General features: G+C 49.0%; 2 protein-coding genes across 8 annotated transcripts; both read left to right on the forward strand.

Moving 5' to 3' along the window:
• The first annotated feature begins 35 nt into the window (after nucleotides 1-35).
• DCAF11 (DDB1 and CUL4 associated factor 11) lies at nucleotides 36-24,335 on the forward strand. Of its 7 annotated transcripts, XM_084806532.1 has the most exons (16): nucleotides 36-197; nucleotides 836-1,074; nucleotides 3,251-3,378; nucleotides 4,589-4,710; nucleotides 6,334-6,398; nucleotides 6,515-6,615; nucleotides 7,838-7,984; nucleotides 8,078-8,132; nucleotides 8,209-8,277; nucleotides 9,551-9,608; nucleotides 10,901-11,086; nucleotides 11,601-11,754; nucleotides 11,896-12,048; nucleotides 14,447-14,553; nucleotides 20,569-20,706; nucleotides 23,625-24,335. In XM_084806532.1, exons 2-15 carry the CDS (start codon nucleotides 926-928, stop codon nucleotides 20,692-20,694), a joined length of 1,620 nt encoding a protein of 539 aa, XP_084662658.1. In that variant the 5' UTR covers nucleotides 36-197; nucleotides 836-925; the 3' UTR covers nucleotides 20,695-20,706; nucleotides 23,625-24,335. The 7 variants fall into 7 exon arrangements, with proteins under 7 accessions (XP_084662658.1, XP_084662660.1, XP_084662656.1 ...); XM_084806534.1 differs by lacking the exon at nucleotides 23,625-24,335 and having other exon boundaries at nucleotides 821-1,051; nucleotides 20,569-22,239; XM_084806530.1 differs by lacking the exon at nucleotides 23,625-24,335 and having other exon boundaries at nucleotides 20,569-22,239.
• FITM1 (fat storage inducing transmembrane protein 1) lies at nucleotides 22,521-24,285 on the forward strand. The gene is made up of 2 exons (XM_084806547.1): nucleotides 22,521-22,853; nucleotides 23,625-24,285. The coding sequence occupies exons 1-2, from the start codon at nucleotides 22,609-22,611 to the stop codon at nucleotides 24,283-24,285; spliced, it is 906 nt and encodes a 301-aa protein (XP_084662673.1). The 5' UTR covers nucleotides 22,521-22,608.
• Nucleotides 24,336-25,666: the final 1,331 nt, after the last annotated feature.

The raw sequence follows: 25,666 nt of genomic DNA on the forward strand, positions 1-25,666 counted from the left end.
TTAGCCGCCGGCTTACCCCGCCCCCTCTCTACTCCAGTCCTGTTAGGGGCGGCTGTCTCCTTAAGATGTAAACAAGGCCTCGCGCGGCGGCCGTTGGAGTGGTGAGGAGGGTCTCGCGCTCACGGGAAGGGAGGGGGCACCAGCAGTAGCAGCTTTTGATTGGTCGGGCTGCACGCGACAAGGAGGGGAGCAGTTCGGTAAGAACGAAAAGTAATGCGAGAGGCGTTCTGATTGGTGGTGAGACTGGGTAGTTTGGGTAGAATGTTGAGGGGGTAGCAAGAGTGTCCCCCCTGAATGGGAACTGCTGATTGGAGAAGCCGTGAACATGGGGCATGCCCATTGGCTGGCAGGCTGCAAACGCCTGAAAAGCACCTTTAATTTGTGTAGTTGATATACTGGCTCCTGGTTGGAGGCCTGCGGCTGCGGTATATTGATGGATGTAGGAAAACGCTCTGCAAGCTCGGTGGGAAACAGCGGTGGTAATTTCTAGATAGGCCCCTCACTAATGTGGGGTTATGCACTGAAGGGAGCCGGTAAGCCCTTTCAGTACAGAAAGCGGTGATTGGTGAAGATGGGCAGGGGCTGAGTTAAGAGTATGGAAAGCAATGGGTGTCTCATGGAAACAAGGGAGAGTTTCTTTTGGTTTCTGGAAGCTGCAGAGCTGAGTCAAAAGCTCTGATTGGAGGGGAGCTGTAGTATGTTAAAAGAGCGAGACTGCATCCTGAGTAAGGAGGGGGTTGATTGGTAAGTGGCAGGGCCATGCTACAAGAGGAAAACACTCCCTCCCGCCATGTAAAAAGTTCTCTGATTAGTGGCTCAGGATTTTCCTTTTCAGGAAGAACTCATCCCCCCTGTCCTCATTTGGTTACTGAACACAAGGAGGCTCAGTACATACCTGGCACAAACCTGGAGAATGCCGTAAGACATGGGCTCCCGCAGTAGTAGCAACGCTGGCTCGGGGAGCCGGGATAACCAGGGCAGCTGGTCTCAAAGGGACTCAGGGAGCCTGCGCAGTGAGGAAGAAGACGACGAGGATGTGGATCTGGCCCAGGTATTGGCATATCTACTGCGCAGGTAACTCACCCCCCCGCCCCCCTTTTCAGTCAAATGATGGATATGGGGGATGTCTCGGCAGTGGATGCTGCTCCTGACTGTAAGAATGTAAAAACATAAGAGACATGCAGGATCAGACCAAGGGACCAGCATTCTGTTCACAAAGCAGCCTGCCAGCTGCCCATCAAAAACCTACAAGCAGGACATGAAACCCCCTTCCAGATCAAAATGATAATCACCTGGTGGTACCTAAGATTCCGGCAGTCTGGTCAGTGAAGGCTTGGAATAGGGTCTTTAGTATCTTAGCACCCACTCTGGAATTCCCTACAAGTAAGAATTAGACAGGTGCCAACCCTTCTGGGTTTTCAGTGCCTACTGATCACAGCTGTACTGAAACTGTACATGTTCCAACAAGCACTTCCAGAAAGGTAAATCTTCAGTATGCAGTCATAATATACAGTACATTGATTAGAAATTTCCTTTAATGTAAATATTGTCCTACAAGCAAATAAAATGATCACCATAAGAAGGTCAAGGATGGGATATGGGGGATTTCTCCCAGGGAGGCCTCAGGCAGGGGAGTCCTATGCAGAATTGCAAGACAGGATATGGAGAGGAACTGGTTGTGCCTTTCCTGTCTGGTCTGTTAATCTGGACAAAGAGAGCCTAGTTTTCCCAGTAAGTGGAATCTGGTGGAGTTTGGTCTAGAGTCTTATGAGACTCCACAGGAAAATCCAATCTTGGTTGATTTTCCCTTGAGGTGCTTTTGCATGGAGCTAAGATTTTAAAGTTAGGTTGTGTGTATCTGGGAAGGGAGTACATCATATTTGTAAGGAGATATGGGTGTATTTAATGATGCAGGCAGTGTGTCTGAATGTTAAGGGTTGCTTGTAAAAGCACAGAGAAGGAGTAGATTGGAAGAGTGCATTTATTCTTTGAGATCGGGGTCACTGTTTAGCTTTTAACTGTTTTGCTAATCAGTTGGGATGGCTTCTCAGTTGAGGGGAGGTCATACCAGACTGTGATGGAGTGTATTATTATTACATATTATTATTATGTAATGGCCACTTTGCGAAGAGAAAAGTCACTGGAAAAGACCCTGATGCTGGGAAAGATTGAAGGCAAAAGGAGAAGGGGACGGCAGAGGATGAGATACCTAGATAGCATCACCGATGCAATGAATATGGACTTGAGCACACTCCGGGAGAGAGCGCAGGACAGGAAGGCCTGGCGTGCTATGGTCCATGGGGTCACGAAGAGTCGGACACGACTGAACAACAAAATGGCCACTTCCCTAAAAGTGGAGGATGCTTTGTATTCTCTTGTGTAAAACTAGTTCAAGGCAGCACTTCTGCATATGCCTTTGGTGTTAAAATATTTTTGGGACCTCAGTCGCACATATATTGTACAGAATGAGAGACGTTTCTAGGTTTTTTACAACAAGGTTCTACACATAGCATCATGATTCTAGGTATCCTTCCAGGTAAAGGGGAAAAGAGAGACAAGTACATGTGAAGGGCAGAGTATGTAACTACTTACTTGGAAGGTTCTGAGAGGTGCTGTGTCCCAGTCCTGAGAAAGATCTAGTCAGTCTTCAGAGTCGCATAGAAAGAGAACTCCTTCATGTGTGGTTTCTACAGCCCTCTTTGCAGATGTCACTGTGGGTGGGCCACAAAACACTCTGGGATACTTTAAGAAATATAAATCTATTTTAAAAAGTATGGGAGTTGCAGTCCAACACATCCAGAGGGTAACAGATTGGGGAAGGCTGTTCTAAACAGATTGGGACCTCTTCCATCCCTTCCATTTGCAATCTCTTGTTTAATTTGTTTCCCTTTGGTAAAGTCAGGGCCACTCTATGCTCTGTATTGATTCCCAGCCTTGGTATGGGAAATCAATAAAATATCATGACTCCTTTCTGGACTACCCTCTTCCTCCACCTTAGGTTTTTATAATGGTTGTGGCCTATCCAAATATAGACCATAACCTCTTAAAAATTGAGTTTTGCTGGGGAGGGCATACCCTTGAAGAGTTATGCAAAGTTTGTGCACCCCCAATTTGATCCTTGGGTACATAAGCTTCAGCTAAAATAATTCCTTGACTGTTTCATTGCACATGAGTTGTGATGTGGGGGATTGGTCTGTGCAATAAAATGGGTCAGTCATCCCTCATACGTTTTTCTTCCCACCCTACCCAGAGGACAGTTCCACCTGATGCAAGGCAGGGAAGCAGCCAGCGTTCGGGTGTTCCAGGCACTCTCCGACTCTGACGACGATAATGACAGTGCATGGGAAGGGCGGCTAGGAGATCAGTATAAACCCCCAGGTACTAGCCAAGACTTCTTTTTGCAGAAACTAAGGATGTGTGGCTTAGTTAGGCATGCTTTGCAAGGTTTAAATCAAGGGTGGGGAGCCATTCTGGGCCCAAATCTTGGAAGGGTCTCGGGGGACACATTCGCAGTGGTGGAGTTAAAGAGGCAGAATCAGTTTATTTTTTAATTTTACTGGAATAATTTCTTTTAGCTCTTACCAATGTACTGTATGCATGTTTGCTCAGAAGTAAGCCAAAGCCATTGGGAGCACAACTCGGTTCCATGTAGGTTTACTTGGAAGTAAGCTGCAGCAAGCTCTGCACAGTAGAAACCAAACTGAATGCAAGCTTCCCACCCCAACTGCCGTTTCCAACAATTACAGAAAGAAATGCAGTGATTTAGCCATGACTCAGCTCATTCAACCCCAGTAATCATACTCCCACCCCACTTTTGCTGTTTTGGAAATGAAAAGGACACTTACAGGACAGAAGAAAGACTTTGGGGACTTCAGGAGAGGATGGAAGCGGGCAGAGGAGAGTGCCGAGTGACCAGAAGTTACTGGGAAAGTCCTCTCTTTTTACTGAAGGTCCCCATAAACACCCAGAGGGTGTGGAACTCTTCTTGTTAAGAATAGTTTTTTAGATAGAAGGGGGAAAGGAGCGATCACTGATTGGTGATCCTGAAAGAGATCAAAGGATGATTTTAGGGAAGTGGGTGGGGCAACACGGTGAAGTGAATGGGGCATGGTGACCCGGAGAAGCACCATAAGCTGGACTGGAACTTCTTCCGGGATAGACTAGGCCCACAGGCTGGGGGTTGTTTTCCCCTGATTTAAATAGTAGTAGTACATCGAGGTTATTAGTATGACTGCTGAGCTCCAAATCCAATTGCTGGTGGGCAGCTTGATGGAAGATCAGACCTGAGGATTCTGAGAGTTAAGCTTTTTTCAGCCCTAAGTTTGAAGGGGCCTGGAATCTAGTGGGTCCCAGCCAGTGCTGTATGTGGTTTATAATTCCATGTAAGCACAGAATTTGGCACTGGACGCAGAATTCAGCATCCTGAAAATCTCTGCATTTAAAAATAAATAAAGTACCTAATCCTCATGGCTACAAAGATAGCTTTGGAAATGTGTGGTGCTATCAGGGTAAAGCAGGGACAGCAGAACAGTTGGGACTCTTGTTCTCATCTCTCTGATCTCTCTCTCTTTATTTCTGTCTTCTGCAGTGGATTTGACGCCAGACACCCGTGAACTAGAGTGCAACGAGATCAAAACACGCATCCAGTTGGCGACAGGCAGGCTGGGTTTGGGGCAAGCTGACCATAGCATCCCCAGACTACTTTGCCAGGTGCCCTGTTAACTTCTTTGGGAAGTCAAAATTAGGCTAGGAAGGGATTAGCTTCTCATGGCTTCAAGCTGCAGGGATGCACAGGGTTGGAGCTAGGAAGCAGGCCTTTTGGTGTCCAGCAGTTCCAGGCAGTGTCTAATTTTGGAAAAGAGAGGAGCTGGGCATCAGTCCTGTCTGGATGTGGTGCCTCTGATCTGAAGTTGTGCTCTACATTCAGATGCAGTTGAAATACACTCTGCACTTGCACAGAGGCAAATTCTACTTACTGTTGCTTCACATGTTTAGGCAGAGTCCTGGTCAGCAAATGAGCTTGGGATCTGGGTCCAGGATATCTAAAGGAAAGGACTCCATCCTTCCATCAACTTCCCCACGGCATGCTCTTGGCCCTTCAGAGGATGCTATGCTGGTGATGCCCTCATTCATGGAGGTGTGGATAAAGGCAACGAGGACTTGAGCCTCCTTGGTGGTGGTCCCTTCGCTTTGAACTACTTCTCTAGCGAGCTGTGCTTGGAGGGCATTCTGGCTAGTTTCCTTCGGCTGAGTAGCAAAGTCCTTCCTTCTTTCAGAACTTTGGCTTTTTAAAACCCCCACAGTTGATATTTTAAGAGTTGTTGTGGCTTCCAGTTTTTCTTTGTTACTTTACCTTTTTAGCTTAATTTTCATTTTGTAGGTTGCTGTGGATGTTCCTTTGTGGGCTGAACATAGTGGAGTGAAAACATTAAAATGTCCTTTTTCTTGTTTTCTCTCCCTGCTGATAATTTGAATATCTGGGCCCATTGTGTTAGAACAGCTCACTGTGTGGTTACTCCTGTTGATCCCTTGGTCTGTGGCGTTTTACTCTAATTGGATATGTGCTTGGCGATATGTATAATCAAAAAAACAACGGCCCAGTGAGGCTGTGTACCAAGCCCAAGATCACATGAGTCCATGGCAGAGGAGAAACCTGAAACCAGGTCTCCCACATCCGCCCTTCCCCTGCTGGCTCATCATAATATCTTTATATCATTTATTTTCATCTCCCCGACAATCCTTGTGAGGTCGGTTATGCTTGGAGACGGCAATCAGCTGTAAGCAGCTGGGAGAACACCATGGCTGACAAGCTGGGTTGCCAGCTTGTGACCCAGAGATCCTGCCTGCCCCTTTGAAGAAGGGCCAAGGCCAGAGGGAAGGATTCAGCTGCCATGGTGCTCCTGTCTGCTCGGGGCAAAATGTGCAAAGTGGGTGAATGAACTAGTGGAAGAAGGGTGTGTGAGGTGCAGGAGCTGCATCCTAGCCAGCCACCTTGGTACTAAAAAGGGACAGGCAAGCTCTGAGGCAGTTCGACTGACTGCCATCTGAACATGGTTCTCTCCTGTGGCCAGGTGGGACACTGGGCTGGGCTGTTGCCTGTTCTGGATTGTTTTCCCTAATTTCTCCTCTAATATAGGGGTGGGCAGCCTTGGCCAGGTTTCAAAAGCCGTCTGCATACAGTCAGTTCAGGCTCTGACCCTGCTCACCACTGGCATGTGGCCACCAACAGATTGCCCGCCAGGGGCCAAAGAAAGGCTTCCCATCCCTGCTGTGGCTGAGATCCAGACCTTGTGAGTTGCTTGACCTTTTTTCTCTCTCTTCCCACCCCCACAGAGGGAGCGTGGTCTTTGTCAGAACAGCAGCTTCTCTCCTGGGGAGTGTTCGCGGGTGGTGTCACAGTGAGTATCTGGCATGGGAGACCTGGGGGTCAAGCCCTAGATAAGATGAGGGCAAATGAGTTTCGGGAAGAACCTGTTCCGTAGTAACCAAAAGCTAATCTTTGCTCCTCTTCCAGCTTTCTCCCCAACCACTTGGCCTTCACAGACTCCTACGCCCAGAAGGCTTTCTGTGGGATCTATTCCCATGATGGACAGCTTTTTATGTCTGCTTGTCAAGGTACCTTGCAATTTTTAGTGTTCTTGTTCTTTTACAGTTCCTACCTGACACTAGCTTCCTTGTTTGGTATTGTCGGGGTCATCCCAGAATTCTCTTCAGACACTTTTTCGATAGTTCAGGCAATTGGCATTATGGGTAGCAATTCTAGAATGTTCTAGAATGCTGCCCATCAAGGTCCTTCCAAGCAAAAATGCTTTCCTTGCACTGTAGGGAATAGATAAGCAGTTTTGGGCTGCAAAATATCACTGTCCCCTGTGGGGCTACTATATCTGAAATAGCCAAGGACAGCAAGACTTAGGGTGCAATCCTGTGCATGTTTAGGCAGAAAAAAGTCCTACAACTCCCACATTCCCCAGCCAGCCCTTATTTATCAACACTAAACTTCATTGCAATTTAACTGATATTGCACAAAAAGGGAAACTGTTCCCTCACCTTGTCCCCTTTGAGGAAATTCTGCACAGTTTTTTCAAAGTTGGTTCCTTCAGATGAGTTCTATATTTAAGGGTGCAATCCTATGCAGGTTTAGGCAGAAAAAAGTCCCACAACTCCCAGCATTCCCCAACCAGCATTTTTGCACCCTTAATGACTTAGGCATTTCACAAAGGCAGTAAACAAACTCAGGTTCCCAAGCTCCTTCTGTCTATATCAAAGACTTAACGTATGGGTGGCGACTGGTATATTAGCCAATAATCTTCAGTTGATCAGCTGTGACTAGCTTCTGGCCTAGACAGTGATGGTTCGTAAGCTGGTGGGTGAACATCATGGTTGACAGGCTGTGTTGCCAGTTTACAGCCTAGAGATTCTGCCTTCCCCATTTTAAAAGGATAGCAGGAGGGTACACTTGTGCTCTTGTCCTGCTTGTGGGCTTCCCATAAGTATCTGGTTAAGCACAGTGGAAACAGTTTGCTGGATTAGCTAGGCCTCCTCTCTGATCTAGCGCAGCTCTTCTTAGGTTACTTTCACCCTTAACCAAAGGTGGCATTCCATTTTCCACAGCCACTGTAGTTCAGTGAACAAACTCCTGGAATCCACTGGTGTTCACAGTAAAACACTGTAAGATAACTCCCTGGTTGTCTTCCTTGGTGTTAAGTCAACTACTTAGATTACTGTAGATGAAGAAAGACAGGATAATGAAGCATCTTCTTCGTTAAGGATAACATGCTTCCCTTCTAGGCATTGTGGGTTAGAACCTTTTCTGTTCCCTTTCCCGTTCCTCCTCCAGATCAGAGAATCCGCTTATATGACTGCGCCTATGGAGCCTTTCGGGAGTTCCGGAGCATCAAAGCCCGAGATGTGGGCTGGAGCGTACTGGATGTAGCCTTCAGTCCTGATGGAGCTCATTTCCTCTATTCCAGCTGGTCAGACTATAGTGAGTGTGACTCCCATGTGTCCCATGTGAGTCCCTGACCCCACAGAAAGCATTAACTCGCTGACCCCCTTGACCTTTTCTCTCTCTCCTTAGTTCACATCTGCAACATCTATGGTGAGAGTGATGCTCACACAGCATTGGATCTGAGGTAACAAAGACACCCCAGCCACCTTAGCTGAATAAAAGCGGTCCTACATCTGGTTCCAATGTTCTTCTCTTCACAGGCCTGACGAGCGCCGCTTTGCTGTCTTTTCACTTGCAGTCTCCTCGGATGGAAGGGAAGTACTTGGCGGGTAAGTTAGCCGTTTGTCTGATCCCTTCCCAAAGCCATCCCATTACCCACAATGCATAGTGTGTGTAAACCCTTTGTGCTTTGGCTAAGGAGACACCTGGATATAGTCTATGCAGGAAATACGTGGTTCTTCTATAGCAGGGATGGGGAACCTTGGGCCTGGAGGCCAAATCTGGCCTTCCGCAGTTCCATAGATGGCCATGTCCCTTCCCTTGGGCCTACCCCCTTTCAGTTTGTGGTTTCCCAGCTTTTGTGTAGCTTTCCCCCATTCTAAATACCTAAATATTCTAAATATTGGAATACCTCCCCTAAGGCTTAGTTCCCAGCAGTAAGAGCTTTTAGCTACAATATGCTGGTATTTTTGGCCCTGCCCCTTTTCCTTTGGCTCCACCCACCACTGGAATGTGGTCCCCGAGAGTAGAATTTGGCCCTTGGACTGAAAGAGGTTCTTCACCCCTGTTCTATAATGATGTAGATCTTCTAACCTCTTTCCCATCCTCCTTGCCCCCCTTGGCCAAGAGGATTCTGAGAATCCTGTTTTTGACCCCTCCCTTCTAAGAACTCGGCCTACCTACACCCATTTCATCTGGCTGCATCAGAGGGATAGGCAAGAAAGCAAGGCCTCCCTTCCTTTTGCTTGGCTAGGATTGACAATCCATTCTTCCCTCCTTTTCGGTGGCAGAAGGAAGCAATGCAGATCAAGTTCTTTTGTTCTGTAAGCTTCCTTGATGTCTTTTTTTCTATCCGAAGGTGGGATAAAAGGCACCCTAGTTAAGTTAGAACACATTAAGTGCAGTTGAAGGGCTGGATGCGCCTGATCTCGTAAGCTAAGCAGGGTCAGCCCTGGTTAGTACTTGGATGGGAGACTGCCTGGGAATCAGGCTTCCTGCACTGAGCAGGGGGTTGGACTCAGTGGTCTTGTAGGCTGCTTCCAACCCTATGATTCTATGAACTCTATGTGGCTGGTGGCTCTGGTGTCAGTGGGGCGGCAGATCTGCTCCAGGTTTCAGTCCGAACAACTGCTTCACACCTTGGAGAGCTCCCTTAGAGTTCTGACTGGCTCTGACTGAAACCTGGAGCGGATTCACTGTCCCACTGGCATAGCAGCCACCAGCCTCCACTGATCACATGCTTTACAGGCACTCTTCTCTCATGTGAAAATGCGGCCTTGAGTCCATTGGCCGGTTTGGCTTTCCTGTCCTTCCCTTCCGCCCACCCTGCCCGCCTGCATTGTATTTGTTCTCCCGCCCACTCCATTTTGGTTTTAAACCTAGGGCCAACTATGGCTGCGTCTACGTGTTCGACATGGAACAGAATAAGCGGACGCTCAAGGTAGTTATGTTTTGGGACCTGACACTCCTGTGGTGTGCCTCTCTTCCACTTCCCCACCCACCCACTTCCTGTTCCTGCCTCTCTGGGTCTCAGAAAATGTGCCTCTCCCTTCTGTACCTTATTTCCTTTCTGGCCTCTTCTAGATCTCTCTCTCCGCCCTTTATAAAACTTATAAAGGGTAAGCCAAGCAGTTTGAAAAATCTGTTTTCTCTCATTTCTTAACTTGAATTTACCTTTGTCACTCGCCTTTTCTCCTGTGTTCCCTGTCTTAAGGAACCATGATTCAATGGTGGAACATTGCAACTTCTCCAGTGACCGGCAACTATAATTTCAACTGCTGTCGGAAGGTTCCAGGCCATTTCATAGCACTTGAACCAAACAATTAATTCCACATATCCCAATAATTGGGTAAATGGTTGCGAGGAGTGGTGTAGCCAAAGCACCCCATCCAGTGGTGTGAAGAACCTTATTTCAAAACAGAGTCCCCTTAGGACAAGCTCCACAGACCCTTTTAGGTCTCTTTCCTTGAGTGCTCCATCCTGCCTCATCTCTTCCCCATCTGTAGCATTCTGTGCCTTCTCCAGCATTGGGTGTAAGTGTTTAATTCTGCATTGGCAATGACTGGATTGTTGAGATACACCCAGTATGTGCAGAAATGCACTAAATTGCTTGCCTTCCAGCAGAGGCTGGAGGCTAGTGCCACAAAGCACACAAAGAGATAACAGCCAGCTTCCTTACAAATTGGGATTAGGTGCTTTGGGTTCCTGTAGGACCACAGGATGTTGCTGCATACCAAGTCAGAGCATTTGTCCCATCGAGCCCATTATCTGTCATCTCAGATTGGCAGCAGCTCCCCAGGACAAGGGTGGTGCTTTCCCATCGCTGACGATCTCACCCTTTTTTAAGCAGGGGATGCTAGGACTTGAACCTGGGACACGTGTGTTGCACCACTGAGCAGTGGTCCCTCCCCTTGAGGCCAAAAGCCCTTAATTTGAAATATTTACATTCTAGCGGTTCTCTCACAGGACATTAAGCTGCTCCTGGCGCACAGTTCAACGCTCCACTGCAGCCTCCCCCAACCCGATGCCCTCCAGATGGGTTGGACTGCAATAGCTGGCTGGGGGATTATGTGAGTTGTGGTCCAACCCATCTGGAGGGCACCAGGCTGGGAAACGCTGCTCTATTGTGTCCAAACGTACATCAGGTTTTGGCAGGGCATTGCCTGCCTGCCTACCACCCTGTTAGGAGATGTCGTTTCCTTTCCTTGCGCTAAGCCTCCACTTTCCCCGCAGCTCGAGTCCCATGAAGACGACGTGAATGCCGTGGCCTTTGCTGACACCAGCTCCCACATTCTCTTCTCCGGGGGCGATGACGCCATCTGCAAAGTGTGGGACCGTCGGACCATGAGAGAGGACGACCCCCGGCCAGTGGGGATCCTGGCCGGCCATCAGGATGGCATCACCTTCATAGACAGCAAAGTAGGCAAAGGCCTTCTTCTCCTCCTGGCCTAATGAATCCTCACAGTGACGATAGCAGCATTGGATTTAACCAGAAAGATTATCTGGGCCAAACTGTGTAGGATCTGTGCCCTTTTACGGCTATCCTTCTCAACGGGGTGGGGTGGAGGGGCTGCACTGATTGTTGATACTGTTAAAAAAAACAATCCAGAGGGTGCGGTTCAAGGCACTGGACTGATGCTCAATGAAGTCCATTTGCACTCGTGACAGAAATCACAGTGACTGTTGAGTGTTCATATATTTTGTTGGACCATATATTCCTCTAAGGGGCCTGAATGGGTGTGTACATATGTTTATCATGTTGAGGAGAAGCCAGAGGAACTAAAATGTAAGATTCCTTTAGTGGCAGTGAGTCGTCCTCTGTAGATGTCTGTCCTGCAGAGGAAAGTTTTCGTTGTACGTCTAGCCCAGGGAGGGCCTCTTGAGCATGAGTGGTTCCTTCAGCAGCTGTCATCCATGCCCCTTTTCCCTCCAGGGCGATGCCCGGTACCTCATCTCCAACTCCAAGGACCAGACCATTAAGCTGTGGGACATGCGAAAGTTCTCGGGCAACGAGGGGCTCGAGGCGTCCCGCCAAGCTGTCACCCAGCAGAACTGGGATTATCGCTGGCAGCAGGTGCCCAAAAAAGGTGGGCGGCCTCGGAGGCATGTGCGGGGAGTAGAGAAGTGAAGGATGGGGTGGGGAACCCCCTGGGCATTTCTGACAGGAGGGGATGGAAGGCATGGAGGGGAGGCATCCCTCACCCCCTCTCCTTGCCTCCCCTCACCAGCACGGCGCAAGTCGAAGCTTCCGGGTGACACTTCCCTCATGACATACCGGGGCCACGGAGTGCTGCACACGCTCATCCGCTGCCGTTTCTCGCCACTTCATAGTACTGGGCAGCAGTATATCTACAGCGGCTGCTCCACAGGCAAGGTAGTAGGTGAGTGACCCGAGAACAGAGGGGGCAGGGCTGTATGAAGAGGGGAGGGAGTGGCCCGGGTGAGAAGGGAGGTGGGCGAGGGGGCAGGCGTTCCATCTTTCTGCAGAAGTACGACAGTTTGCTTGAAGACAGAATTTGGCCTCCTGGCAGGGGGGAAAAACCCTTATCTCGTTTGAAATAAGTTTCTTGCCCTTATGGCCATCAAGATGGGCATGGAAGTGACCACTATTTCAAGAAAGCCTCGCCCTGTGGTACAGAAGGCTCCTGAGGAGCTTGTCCAGTGAGAGGAAGGAGGGAACGGGTCATGTCAGTATGTTGGGGCAGTAGCGGGAGGAGAGGGAGAGAATGTAAAGAAATGAAACGTTCTCTCAAATAAGGGGACGAGGGGTGACTGAGATATTTGGACAAGGTTTATGAGGATAACATGGAGAGACAAGAGATATACAAAATGTTCGTGCCTGGGGGTCTCTTGGAAGGTTTTTTTCATTTACTTAAATATGTATAATATGCAAGTACCACCTTCATGATCAAATCAGAGGTGTATTTTTGGGAGTATCTTATTAATGTGATTATGTAATCCCACCACTTAAATCTCCCTGTAGACTCCTATCAGCTCCTGGCTGCAGCACCAGTTCCTCTGTTGCCTTCAAAGCCCTCCGTGATTTTGTCCCTCCCCCCAACACATGTATTAGTGTATGAGAGCAGAGACATTACATTGCTGCCTGTGCCCTTCGCTCCTCCAGCGTTACTGCCCCCAGCTATCCAAAGGTTCCCTGCTCCTCAGCCCCCTCCCCGCTTGCCCCCTTGCTGCCCCTTATGCCTGCAACGTCCTTCCAGCATACTGGCATGACCCCTGCCAATCTTCCTTCACATCACTTTTCAAACTCACCTCTTCTGCAAACCCTTTCCCATGGCCCCCTTGCTGCCACCCGCTAATGCAGCCTTCCCCAGCCCGGCATTAGACCACAACTTCCATCATTCCAGTGTACACTACAGCCGAGTCCACAACTAACCCCAAGCATGTGAATCTGAAACCATCGCCTCTTGCTTTCCTGTTTGTCGTTCCCCTTCCCTTGTTTCCCAGGAGTTGAACCTTTGCCTGTACGCTCCTCAGGGCAGGGTCCTGTCCTCTTCTGCTTTGTAAAGGGCCACGTACATAAACAGGGCTTATAAATTGATGGGGATGCTAGGTGTGGGCAGGGCCAACCTTGATATCTGAGGCAGAAGGGATGGAGTTGGAAATATCCACTTTGGGTGCAGGAGAGGACAGCGAACTCCTTTCTTTCTTTCTTTCTTTCTTTCTTTCTTTCTTTCTTTCTTTCTTTCTATACTGCCCAATAGCCGAAGTTCTCTGGGCAGTTCACAAAAATTAAAACCAAAGAGCACACAATAAAACAATATAAAATGTTGCTGTTCAGTCATTAAGTTGTGTCCCGACTGTTCGTGACCCCATGGACCATAGCACGCCAGGCCTTCCTGTCCTCCGCTGTCTCCCGGAGTGCTCTCAAGTTCATGTTCATTGCATCGGTGATGCTATCTAGCCATCTCATCCTCTGCCGTCCCCTTCTCCTTTTGCCTTCAATCTTTCAGGGTCTTTTCCAGGGAGTTTTCTCTTCGCGTTAGGTGGCCAAAATATTTGAGCTTCAGCTTCAGTATCTGTTCTTCCAATGAGCACTCAGGGTTGATTTCCTTTAGGATTGACTGATTTGACCTCTTTGCAGTCCAGGGGACTCGTAAGAGTCTTCTCCAGCACCACAGTTTGAAAGCATCAATTCTTTGGCGCTCAGCCTTCCTTATAGTCCAGCTCTCACAGCCATACGTTACTTCTGGGAAAACCATAGCTTTGATTAGATGGACCTTTGTTGGCAAGGTGATGTCTCTGCTTCTTACTGTGCTGTTTAGGTTTGCCATAGCTTTCCTCCCAAGGAGCAAGCGTCTTTTAATTTCATGGCTACAGTCACCGTCTGCGGTGATCTTGGAGCCCAAGAAAATAAAATCTGTCACTGCTTCCATTTCTTCCCCTTCTATATGCCAGGAAGTGATGGGGCCAGATGCCATGATCTTAATATATAAAACATTAAAACCACAGTATAACAATACAACCAGAAAAAAACCTAGCAGCAATGCAGGGATTTAAAATACAGATTTAAAAGAGCAAAGCTAAAAGTCTAGAAAACTAAAATGCTCTTCCGCTCCTTCATGACTGTGGTGCAAGGAACTGAGAGGGAGGTAACTTCAGGAAGGAACAAATGTTGTGTGACTGATCCCCCAGCTGCATAGCTGGCTGGGGGATTCTGGTGTAGTGCAACACCTCTGGAGGGTGTCAGGTTTGGGGAGGCTGACTGCTGGTGATGCTTCTCTATATTACCCTTCTCTTCTCCCCCTCCCCACCCCAAAGTATACGACCTCCTGAGTGGCCTTATCATGAAGAAGCTCATCAATCACAGGGCTTGCGTCCGTGACGTCAGCTGGCACCCGTACGAGGAGAAGATTGTCAGCAGCTCGGCAAGTATTGGGAAGTGACACAGGGGTGGGCAGGGGGAGGAACAGCTGTCACCTCTTGCCTCTGGCCCCCAGAGCAAGGCCATATCTGGTCCTGATGGTGAGAGACCAGTCCCTGCTCTCGGCTTCCTTTTCCCTGGTTGCTGCTGCTCATCTCCTCCCTTCCAAACTTCCCCTCTACTGCAGAGGGGCCCCTCAGTGTTTCCTTGCTGTCCCAGGTGCCGTGGCTGGCCATGAGAGAGATCAGCTCAGATGATGTGAGGATGTGCTTAAGGAGGTGCACCTGGCCGCAGCCATGGTCACGGCCTCCCCTTCAGCAGGCCTTTCGCTGTTTATTTAGCCTGCTTATATCCCACCTTTCGATCGCATGATCTTCAAAGCAGCTTACTGTAGAGCAGCCTTTCTCAATCCGGTGCCCTCCAAGTATGCTGGACTACAACTCCCAGCATCCCCCAGCCAATCATGGGAATTGTAAGTCCAACACGTCTGGAGCACGTCAGGTTGTGGAAGACTGCTGAAGACTGCAGTAGTACATGGACAGCAACCCCGAACCCACACCAGCCAGCAAACCGCAGCCCCCTAACTGACGGGCAGAATGGGCCAGCGCACGCTTCCCTGCACCTCTGTGCTCTCCGGGTACTGACAGTAACCTACAGCAGGAGCATAACATAAACCGGGGGGTGGAGGGCGCGGGAGACTTGTTTCCCTCCTGATATTTTGGCCTACAACTCCCAGCAGCCTTGTAGCAAGGGGTGATAGGAGTTGAAGGCCAAAACATCTGGCGGGCCACAAGGCTCCCACTCCTGATGTAAAGTATGAAACCAAAAGCCTGCTGGAACAAGACGATGGCCTGGCCTCTGAGTAAGGTGGACGCAGGGCCACCTCAGCTGATTTTGGACTGCAGGGAGGTGCAGATGGGGGCAAATGCCCCCTGAGCTGTCCAGGGACCCATTCATAGAATCATAGAATAGTGGGGTTGGAAGGGGCCTACAAGGCCATGAAGTCCAACCCCCTGCTCAATGCAGGAATCCAGGTCAGAGCATCCCTGACAGATGGCTGTCCAGCCTCGTCTTGAATGCCTCCAGTGTGGGAGAGCCCACCACCTCCCTAGGGAATTAGTTCCATTGTCGTACTGCTCTAACAGGAAGCTTTTCCTGATGTTTAGCCGGAATCTGGCATCCTGTCACTTGAGCCTATTATTCTGTGTCCTGCACTCTGGGATGATCGAGAAGAAATCCTGGCCTTCCTCTCTGTGACAACCTTGCAAGTACTTGAAGAGCACTATTCTATCTCCCCTCAGTCTTCTATTCTCAAGGCTAAACATGCCCAGTTCTTTCAGTCTCTCTTCATAGGGCTTTGTTTCCAGTCCCCTGATCATCTTTGTTGCCCTCCTCTGAACCCTCTCCAGGTTGTCTGCATCCTTCTTAAAATGTGGTGCCCGGAACTGGACACAGCACTCCAGGTGAGGCCTAACCAGTGCTGAGTAGAGGAGAACTAGTATTTCCTGGGATTTGGAAGCTATGCTTCTCTTAATGCAGCCCAAAATAGCATTTATCTTTTTTGCAGCCACATCACATTGTTGGCTCATATTCAGCTTGTGATCTACAACAATTCCAAGATCCTTGTCGCTTGTAGTGTTGTTGAGCCACGTATCGCCTGTCTTGTAACTGTGCATTTGGTTTCTTTTTCCTAGATGCAGAACTTGGCATTTATCCCTATTAAATGTCATTCTGTTGTTTTCTGCCCAGCACTCCAGTCTACCAAGATCACTTTGAATTTTGTTTCTGTCTTCCAAAGTATTAGCTATTCCACCCAATTTTGTGTCATCTGCAAATTCGATCAACATTCCCTGCACCTCCTCCTCCAAGTCATTAATAAAAATGTTGAAGAGCATTGGGCCCAGGACTGAGCCCTGCGGTACCCTGCTCGTCACCTCTCCCCAGTTTGAGAAGATCCCATTGAGAAGCACTCTTTGAGTCCGATTCTGTAGCCAACTGTGGATCCACCTGAGAGTTGTTTCATCTAGCCCACTTTGAGCTAGTTTGCTCATCAGGATACCATGGGGCAGTTTGTTGAAAGCTTGCTAAAGTCGAGGTATATTATGTCTACAGCATTCCCACAGTCCACAAGGGAGGTGAACTGATCAAAAAATGAGATCAGATTCATCTGGCAGGATTTGTTCTTGACAAATCCATGTTGCCTTCGAGTAGTAGTTTTTGTGAACCGCCCAGAGAGCTTCGGCTATTGGGCGGTATAGAAATTAAATAAATAAATAAATAATAAAATAATCACCGCATTGTTTTCAAGGTACTTACAGATGGATTGCTTGATAATCTGCTCCAGAATTTTCCCAGGGCTTAATGTCAGACTGACTGGTCTGTAGTTGCCTGGTTCCTCCTTTTTACCCTTTTTGAAGATAGGGACAACATTAGCTCTCTTCCAGTCATCTGGCACTTCACCCGTCCTCCATGATTTCTCAAAGAGAATAGACAGTGGTTCTGAGAGTTCTTCTGCCAGTTCCTTTATTACTCTAGGATGCAGTTCATCTGGCCCTGGAGATCTCATTCAAAGTAATTAGGTGTTCCTTGACCATATGCCTATCGATCTCAAGCTGCAATCCTGCCCCTTCAGCCTGTACTTGGCCTTTGCCAGGGGGGTCATAGACCCTCTTTTGGGAGAAGACTGAGCCAAAGTAGGAATTGAGCACCTCTGCCTTTTCTTTCTCATCTGTTATCATTTTGCCATCCTTTTTTAATAGCTGAACAACCATTTCTTTCCTCTGCCTTTTACTATGCATGTAGCTGAAGAAACCCTTTTTGTTGCTTTTAGCATCCCTCGCTAACCTTGTTCTCAGCTTTAGCCTTCCTGACGCCATCCCTGCAATTCTATGCTACCTGCCTGTACTCTTCCTTTGTTGCTTGGCCTTCTTTCCACTTCCTGTATGTGTCCTTTTTTGTTTTCAGGTCATCTTTAAGCTTTTTGTGAAGCCACATTGGCTTCTTCTGTTGTCTTCCAACTTTTCTTCTTGTTGGAATTGTTTGTGATTGTGCCTTGAGAATTTCCTTTTTTAAAAGCTCCCACCCATCTTGAACTCCTTTTCTCATTAGCGTTGCTTGCAATGGGACCTTACTGATCATTGTTCAGGGTTTATTAAAATCAGCTTTCCTAAAATCCAGGGTACGCATTTGACTACACTTGGCTTTTGCTTCCCTTAGAACCAAGAACTCAAGTATAACGTGGTCGCTTTCCCCCAGAGTTCCTGTAACTGTTACTTCATCCACTAAGTCATCTCTGTTGGTTAGGATCAAGTCAAGGATAGCCGATCCTCTAGTTCCTTCCTCTACTTTGTGTAGGAGGAAGTTATCCGCCACAAGTTAGGAATTTCCTGGAGGGGCCATGTTTTGCAGGTTTTGTCTCCCAACAAATATCAGGGAAATTGAAGTCCCCCATTACAGCTACATCATGCTTCCTTGAAACATTGGCTATTTGCTTTTCAAAAGTTTCATCCTCGTCTTCTTGATTGGGTGGCCAGTAGTAGACTCCGACCACCATGTTCCTTTTATTCTTTGCTCCATTTATTTTAACCCAGATGCTCTCGATGGGGCTACCAAGCTCATCCTCCTGTCTTTCTGTGCAGAGATACGTATTTTTCACATACAGTGCAACCCCACTCCCTTTCTGTTCCTCCTGTTCTTTTTGAATAAGTTATATCCTTCAATTACTGTATTCCAGTCATGGGAGTCATCCCACCAAGTCTCAGTTATACCTATCAAGTCATAATTTCCCTCCTGTATTAAGAGTTCAAGTTTGTTCTGTTTGTTGCCCATACTCTGGGCTTTGGTATATAGCATCGAAGACCATGTGCTTCATAGTCTGGCTTTCTTCCTACATGTGTCTGAAGACTATTATTGGGCGCTATCAGAGCTGTTCTCTCCATTGTGGTGCATGAGCCTTCATCCATTGTTACCCCCAACTTTACATCTCCCTCAGTTTAAAGCCCTCCTGAAGAAGTTCTTTGTGCTGTGGCCAAACACATTCTTCCCATCCTTTGTGAGGTGCAACCCATCCCTTGCCAATAGCCCATCTTCCAGGAAGTATAGCCCGTGGTCCCAGAATCCAAATCTCTCTCGTCAGCACCACCATCGTAGCCAGTCATTCACCCAGAGTATTTTTCTTTCCCTTTCTATCCCTCTTCTAACTACTGGAAGGATGGATGAGAAAACTATCTGGGCCCCAAAGTTCTTGAGTTTCCTTCCCAAAGCTTCAAAGTCTGACGTGATTTCTTCATCGCTCCGCTTGGCGGTATCATTTGTTCCCACATAGATGAGAAGAAAGGGACACCTGTCAGTGGGCTTTATGAGTGCAGGCAACCTTTCAGTCACGTCTCTAATCTGTCCTCCCAGGAGACAACATACCTGGCGAGTCCACGGGTCTTCGTGGCATACTTGGGTTTCGATCCCACACAGCAAGGAGTCTCCCGCTACTACTACTCTTCTTGTTGTAGGCCTGGGTTTCATCGCCTCTGCTTGACTGACTTTCAGCCTCTTGCTCGCTCTCATGCAGGTTCCCCTGTAATTCTTCCTCTGCAGGCTGTCGTCCAGTCTCATCCTCAAGTACCTGGAATTGGTTCCACAGCTCCACTGCTTCCACTGGTGCAGAGGGGCATCTAGTTCTTCTCCTAACTGTTACCCTTTTCCAAGGAGTATCCTCTACTGCATTTTTCCCCACCTCAGCGTTTCCCACTTCTGCCTTAGCTTGCTGTTGCTCTTCAAGCTTCTGTTCTTCACTTTGCTGCTGTAGTTCCCCCATTCTGTCCAAGAACTCTTTGTGTTCTCTTATTCCCCGGAGGGTCGACAGTCGCCGCTCCAGTCCTCTTACTTTTTCTTCCAGCAGCGTGATCAACTTGCACTTGTTGCAGGTGTAAGTCATGTTCTCAGGCAAGAAAACAAACACTGCACAAACCTTGCAGGTCACCACCACTGGAGAGTCTTGTCCTTCCATAGACTCTTTTCTCTTCTTGTGTCTAGCTTTGTGATTGTTCTAGACTAGCCTGTGCCTGCTCCTCTACTCACTAGAGGTTAAAAGCAGAGTCCCACTAGTGTGGAAGTGTGTGTTACAAGAAAAATAATTAAAAAAAAAGTTAGGGGCCTCCCCCTTGACCTCCCCCTTGTCCTCCCCTGGCCAACTCCTGTTTACTCCCCCTGTTTGCTTGCTCTGGTCACTTGCTCTCTGGGAGCTTGCTTGCTTCTGTAGTCCCTGGACCAGCTGCTCTGCTCTGCTGAGCTGGGAGGCAGGAAACAGACTGATGCTTCCTGCCCCCAGCTGCTGGGAGTACTCAGGCCACACCCCCCCAATTCAGTTGGAGCTCTCAGGTGCACCTGGTGAGCTCACAGATACTCAGAAGGAAAAAGGGCAGCCCCCTGGGCTTCCTGCAGCCCACTTACCTCTTAGTCTCTGTCTCCTTTGTCTCCTCAACTCCCCTGGCCAACTCCTGTTTGCTCCCCCTGTTTGCTCGCTCTGGTCGCTCGCTCTCTGGGAGCTTGCTTGCCTCTGTAGTCCCTGGACCAGCTGGAGCAGCTTCCTCTGCTTCGCTCAGCTGGGAGGCGGGAAACAGCATTCCATTGAGAGCTCTTTAGATCAAATCCAACACCCTGAATCAAGCCTGGAAACACGCAGGCAGCCAGTTACCCTGGTCTGGTGGTTGTGCTCTTCCAGATGGCTTGGGGGGCTGGCATGCTCTGGACTTCCCTGTCCTCCAGGATGAGCAGAACTCACTGTTGGTGGTTTTTTTACTTGAATTAAGAATGATAAGGCACATCGTATACTACAGCCTTTCCCAAACTGGCACCCTCCAGATGTGTTGGACTATTATGCTGGCTGGGGAATGAAGGGCGTTGAAGTCCTACACATCTGGAGGGAGCCAGGTTATGTAAGGCTGTAGGATCCTAAAAGATACTGTATAAATGATTAATAACTAGCCTCTCCCTGTCTCTCTCTCTCTCTCCGTCTGTCTAACAGTGGGATGGGAACATACGGCTGTGGGAATACCACCAGACAGAATACGATGAAGATGATCTTGGGGACCCCAAGTTCCCCATCACCAGAGAGCTGCGGCCGAGATCCTCAGGAGCCTCTGATCAGTAGCCTTTTCTCGCTGTAGAATCACTGTTCTTTAATTTTGGACTTGTTGGGGGGTGGGAGGAGCAAAGTCTACCTTGTGCTGCTTGTGGCCTTGGAACATTTGGAAGGGTGGGATGGGGCAACTTCACCCCCGCCCCCAGCTGTAGGTCTGTCACTGTTCAGCTGTTACTGAAACTTGGGTTGAGGGCTGGGGGAGATGAGCTGCATCCCATATGCAGCTCTTGAGGACAGCCAGAATCTGACGGCAGACAGCTGCAAGGGGAGAAAATTAGGTAAAGAAGGGTTAAGTAAAACAGGACTAGTTTTTTGTTTCTTTTGTCGTTCTGGGGTTCTGTGGGATTGCATTTTACAGCCCTGTACTCTTCCTGGTCTGCAGTGCTTGGGATGCAAAATCATGAGGCAAAACAGCCCCACCAACAGCGGGTCTTGCTGGCTCTGGGGGACAAGACGGCATCTGCGTCCCGCCCGCCCCCAGGGGCAGGGCTGGGTTCTTTTGTCTGTGTGATTAGGCTGACTGACCTTGTATGGAAGGTGGAAACCCTTTCTAGGTACCTTGTTAAGAGTTAACCTGGTTCTGGGGGACATCTGGGACTGGTGGCTGTTTTGAAATGCAAGCTTGGGACTGGGGATCTTTAGGCAGCTTTAGGGTCTCCTCTCATCCTGGAGAAATGCCTTCCTCAGGGGTGGGGGTGCAAGGTACCCAAAAGAAGGCTCCTGCTTCCTCTTTTGGAGTGACATGCGTGGCACATTTCCTCCTAGGATACCCCAAGCCTGCAGATACTTTTATCTCCTGGGGATATCTGCAGCTGTGGTGTGAGCAAGAGAGAAATGGGCTGCAGCAGGGGCACTGTGGAGCCAAGGGGAGGCTTTCTCCTGAGGAATACGTGCGCCTCCTCCTTTGCATCCCTCAGCCTGTTTCTGTTCCGTCTGCCACTCGCCCCCGTGTCCTTACCTCACCTCTGCCTCCAGGTCTCTCCCGCTTCTCCATTGTCTCTACATCATCCACTGTCATTCCCATCCCAAGGGCCATTTGTCCCTGCAGCCCCCCCCCTTTGTCTTTCTCAAGCGGCAGGTCTCTTGCCAATGGGTGGCGGCAGGAATCACCCTGGTTTACACCCCTTTCCTGCTCAGGTAAAGAAGACCCAATTCTGTGTCCCAGTTTGGGGGTACATCAGGAGGCTACCCAAATGTCATTAGCTCTCCCTCTGGAATTGTTAGAGCTGTTATCCCACCACCACTGTGGATATAATGGGGGGGGGGGGAGAGATAGGGCAAGGGTAGTCCTCTGTGCCCCTCTGCAATGTGATGTGTTTTTTAAGAGAAATAAAAAGTGTGGTGATTCTTGTTTTAAGTTTGGGGTAGACAGGGAAAGCCTTGACTTAGTGTCTCCAGTTAAGGAGGGAATTGTCTCTCAGACAATTGTATACAGTTGCTTGTACAAGATGTAATGGAGAGGAGGGGTCCCTTTTATGAGGGTCTGCACATTTTCATCCGGCAAGGGTGTTTGTGCAAATTGCTGTCAGTGTCAATAAAAGTCCTTGAAATTTCCTTCCTGCTACATGTTTTCTTTGTTGTTTTTAAGAGTGGAAGGTTGGCTTCTAAACATGTTGTGGGGCAATGTCTCCCCCCCACCCCTCCGCTGCTCTTCCCCTCCCTCCGCTGCTCTTCCCCTCCCTCCGCTGCTCTTCCCCCCCCTCCGCTGCTCTTCCCATAATCTCTTTGCTGTTCCTTCTTCCCCTCTTCTACTCCCAATCAGCTGTTCATTCCAAACTCAGATATGATCTCTACAGCTGTTGTCAAATGTCAATTTTGGTGACGTTTTTCCATTGACTTTTTGTCTCCTTCCTCCCCAGGCAGAGGAGGGCAGGGTCATCTGGCGTCCCTGGGACGCTGTGCAAGTGGGCTAATCTGTGGGGGATGGCAGAGGGATCAGGGCCGAAGAAACCCTCCTCCCTGCTGGCCACAGCGGCCGGCTGGGCCCAATCCCTTTGCCGGGGCTTGGTGTATTTTTGGAGCAACCAGTATGCCTGGCTGCTGGGGGTGCCGTGCCTCCGGCGAGCTTACCATCTCTGGCTAGCGGTTGTTGTCATTTTTGGCCCTCTGCTTCAGTTCTACGTGAACCCACGGGCGATCTTTGCCAATCATCATAACTTCTTTAACATGTGAGTGATCCTGGGAGCCTTATGTGTCTGTGTTTGCAGGGTGGGTGAAGCAGAGCATGGCTTAAGTGCCAGAGACCAGCTTGGAGGAAAGACATTGCAGCAGGACTAAATCTCCATTTCAGCCCACCGAACATTGTGGGGTCAAGTGATGTCATTCCATCTTTGAGCTCCAGGACCTGAGTTAATGGGGAATCTTTTAGATCACCCCCCCCAAAAAAAAACCAGGTGCCCTCCAGATGTGTTGGTCTCCATATCTCACAGTGTGCTGGGTGTTGTAGTCCAACACAACTGGAGGGCACTAGGTTGGGGGAGACTGTCTTAGGTGAATGGCGGAATACAACTGTGCCATTATCCTTGGCTTTTTTCCTTGCCACATTTGATCATCTGTTGAAAAACGGCTTCCCAATGTTAAAATATGTAATGGCATAGTTGAAAGGCTGATGCATCTCATACATGGTTAAGGGGAAACATACCCCTCTCTAACTTGTTTTCAGATGAGTTACATTTTATAGGTGGGTTATGTGGCTTGTATTTGGGGTTTGTCTGATGCCCTTTGGGGCTTCTCTTGCCTTTACTCTGTAGTGTGCAGCTTGGTTCGCTTCTCTGAGTCACCTAGCCCTGTTGGTAACTACTTTGTAGGTACAGAGTTTTTCATATACAAAGTAGTATATGAGCCGCTGTGGTCTGGAAAGTTGTGGTGTGGATGGAGGTGGGCAGTGGGTGTCTGTGTCGCTGCTAACGTGCCTTCCTGCGTCTTTTGTTCCCTCACAGAAAATTTGTCAGGTCAGCCTGGGGTTGGACTTGCATTTTCTTGGGTGGCTTCATCCTTCTGGTCGTGTACCTAGCGACCTCCCGCGTTCTGCTCACCGTGCGCCATCTCACCCGTCTGGTGGTGGGGGCTGGGGTGTGGCTCGGTGCCACAGAGACCTTCCTGCTCATAGAGAATCTCACCGGCTACTGTTTTGACCTGGTGCCTGAGGGCATATTGGTGAACAGTCTTCCAGACAAGTGGACATGTCTTCGCGAGGGCCACAGATGGCGGGGTTATGACGTCTCCGGCCACACCTTCCTGCTCACCTTCTGTTGCCTCCTCATGGTGGAAGAAACCTCCATCTTCCGGCGCTACCTGGCCCAGGGCTGCCCCGCTGGGGTCCCCTTGCGCCTCATCTTTCTCCTCAACGTCCTCCTCCTTGCGCTCTGGAACTTCCTGTTGGCCTGCACCGTGGTGTATCTCTATGAATATAGTCACAAGGTAGCGGGCGCCGCCATCGCTACCCTCTGCTGGTACCTCACATACCGGGGCTGGTACCGCTGCCGGTGGTCTCCGGGGAGGCCTGGAGCAGGCCTCTTTGCCAAAGGGGCCCTGGCAGAAACCAAGAAGCAGAACCGAACACATCTCACGGAGTCCAAATGCCCAGGCAAGAGGCTGTGAAGGCGTTCCACATCCCCTGAGAGACAAATAAAGAGAGGACCCTTTCAGCCACTCTGTTCTCCCCCGAGCGTCTGTGTGGTTTATTGGGGTGAGAAATCTAGGAAACCTGAGAAATCTAGAAACCTAGAAATCTAGGAAATAATGTGCGGCACATGGGATACGGAGTGGGGAAGGCCTGACTTCTCAGGTCTAGTTTTATGTGGAAGTGGCAAACTTATGCCCTCATTATATCACTTCTGGAGGCAGGTTCATACGCTTCAGTGCTTCTCTGCCTATTTTTGTGAATGTTAGGGATGGTTTTATTTTTACTTTTTTCAATGAAGTACGTAAGAAAATATGCAACTAGGAATCGAGTGTGGGAGGAAATGTTTCTGGTACATGCGTGTTCTCTGTGGGCAGGGTTTTGACTGATTATCTTTAAATAGAGCAGCGCTCAATCATAGGTTCCTGATATCTCAAGTCATGTAGTTTTTATCACTCCCTGAGAGCTAGACCCCCATTAGTTCCTCTTTCCAGCGCTTCTGTTAGAATATGTGCAATGATGCTTGCAGTGTGATCCTGAACACGTACAGAGTACACTTCCTTGCCATGGAGCAATTCCAGCTAACCTTTTACATCATCGTTTTGAACAACTTTCCCCAGACTATCACCCTCCAGATGCTTTAGATTACAACTCCCAGCATCCCCACCCAGCTGGAGGCACCAGGTTGGGGAAAGCTGCTTTAGAGGGAAAAAAAGTAAAGTGAAAATGCTCTGCCCCGTACGGTCCGAAGGCCAAGCCAACCTGTGGGCAGAGGTGACTCTCTGAGGGTGCAATGCCGTGCATGTTTAGACAGGAAAAAAAAGTCTTACAACTTTCAGCATTCCCTAGCCACTATGGCTTGCTGGGAGTTGCAGGACTTTTTTCTGTTTCGACATGCATGGGATCATGCCCTTAGCTACTTTTAAGGCTGACAGAAAACAGTACTACTTTTTTTCACAGAACGCCTGATTTGCCTCTGGAACTCCTTGCCCTGCAGGATGTTGTGTGGTATCAGTAGAAAGGGCTTGTCAAAGGGACCCCCCCCCCCCAGCACATGCATTTGTGTGATGTCGACGGCTGGCATCCCCGAAAAGCACAGTCCATCCCCGAAAAGCACAGTCCCAGCTGAGTCAGAACTTGTGCTCACTATCGGAGATCGCACGACCTCCATTTCCTGCCAAGGGAGAGGCTGTTTGCTCTTGCCAAAACATGGCTGTTGGCACCTGCTCCTCCTCTGGGCAGCTTCTGTTCAAAAACACTGGGAAATGCATGCTGCCCCCCGCCCCACACACACCACCGCACGTTCCTAAGGACACAGGCACCTGATGGGGGAAAATGTCTCCTTGAGAGACTGTGCCG

This window comes from Heloderma suspectum, chromosome 6, assembly GCF_057233095.1.
Source record: "Heloderma suspectum isolate Gila_16-S chromosome 6, 16-S_ref, whole genome shotgun sequence".
Classification (NCBI taxonomy): domain Eukaryota; kingdom Metazoa; phylum Chordata; class Lepidosauria; order Squamata; family Helodermatidae; genus Heloderma; species Heloderma suspectum.

What these genes read in the sequence shown, in the direction of transcription:
- DCAF11 (XM_084806532.1), top strand. Translation starts at nt 926, where the DNA reads ATGGGCTCCCGCAGTAGTAGCAACGCTGGCTCGGGGAGCCGGGATAAC. An exon ending in TTGGCATATCTACTGCGCAG is followed by an intron (nt 1,075 to 3,250) that starts GTAACTCACCCC and finishes CACCCTACCCAG; the next exon opens with AGGACAGTTCCACCTGATGC. An exon ending in TGTTCGCGGGTGGTGTCACA is followed by an intron (nt 6,399 to 6,514) that starts GTGAGTATCTGG and finishes CTCCTCTTCCAG; the next exon opens with CTTTCTCCCCAACCACTTGG.
- FITM1 (XM_084806547.1), top strand. Translation starts at nt 22,609, where the DNA reads ATGGCAGAGGGATCAGGGCCGAAGAAACCCTCCTCCCTGCTGGCCACA. An exon ending in CATCATAACTTCTTTAACAT is followed by an intron (nt 22,854 to 23,624) that starts GTGAGTGATCCT and finishes GTTCCCTCACAG; the next exon opens with AAAATTTGTCAGGTCAGCCT.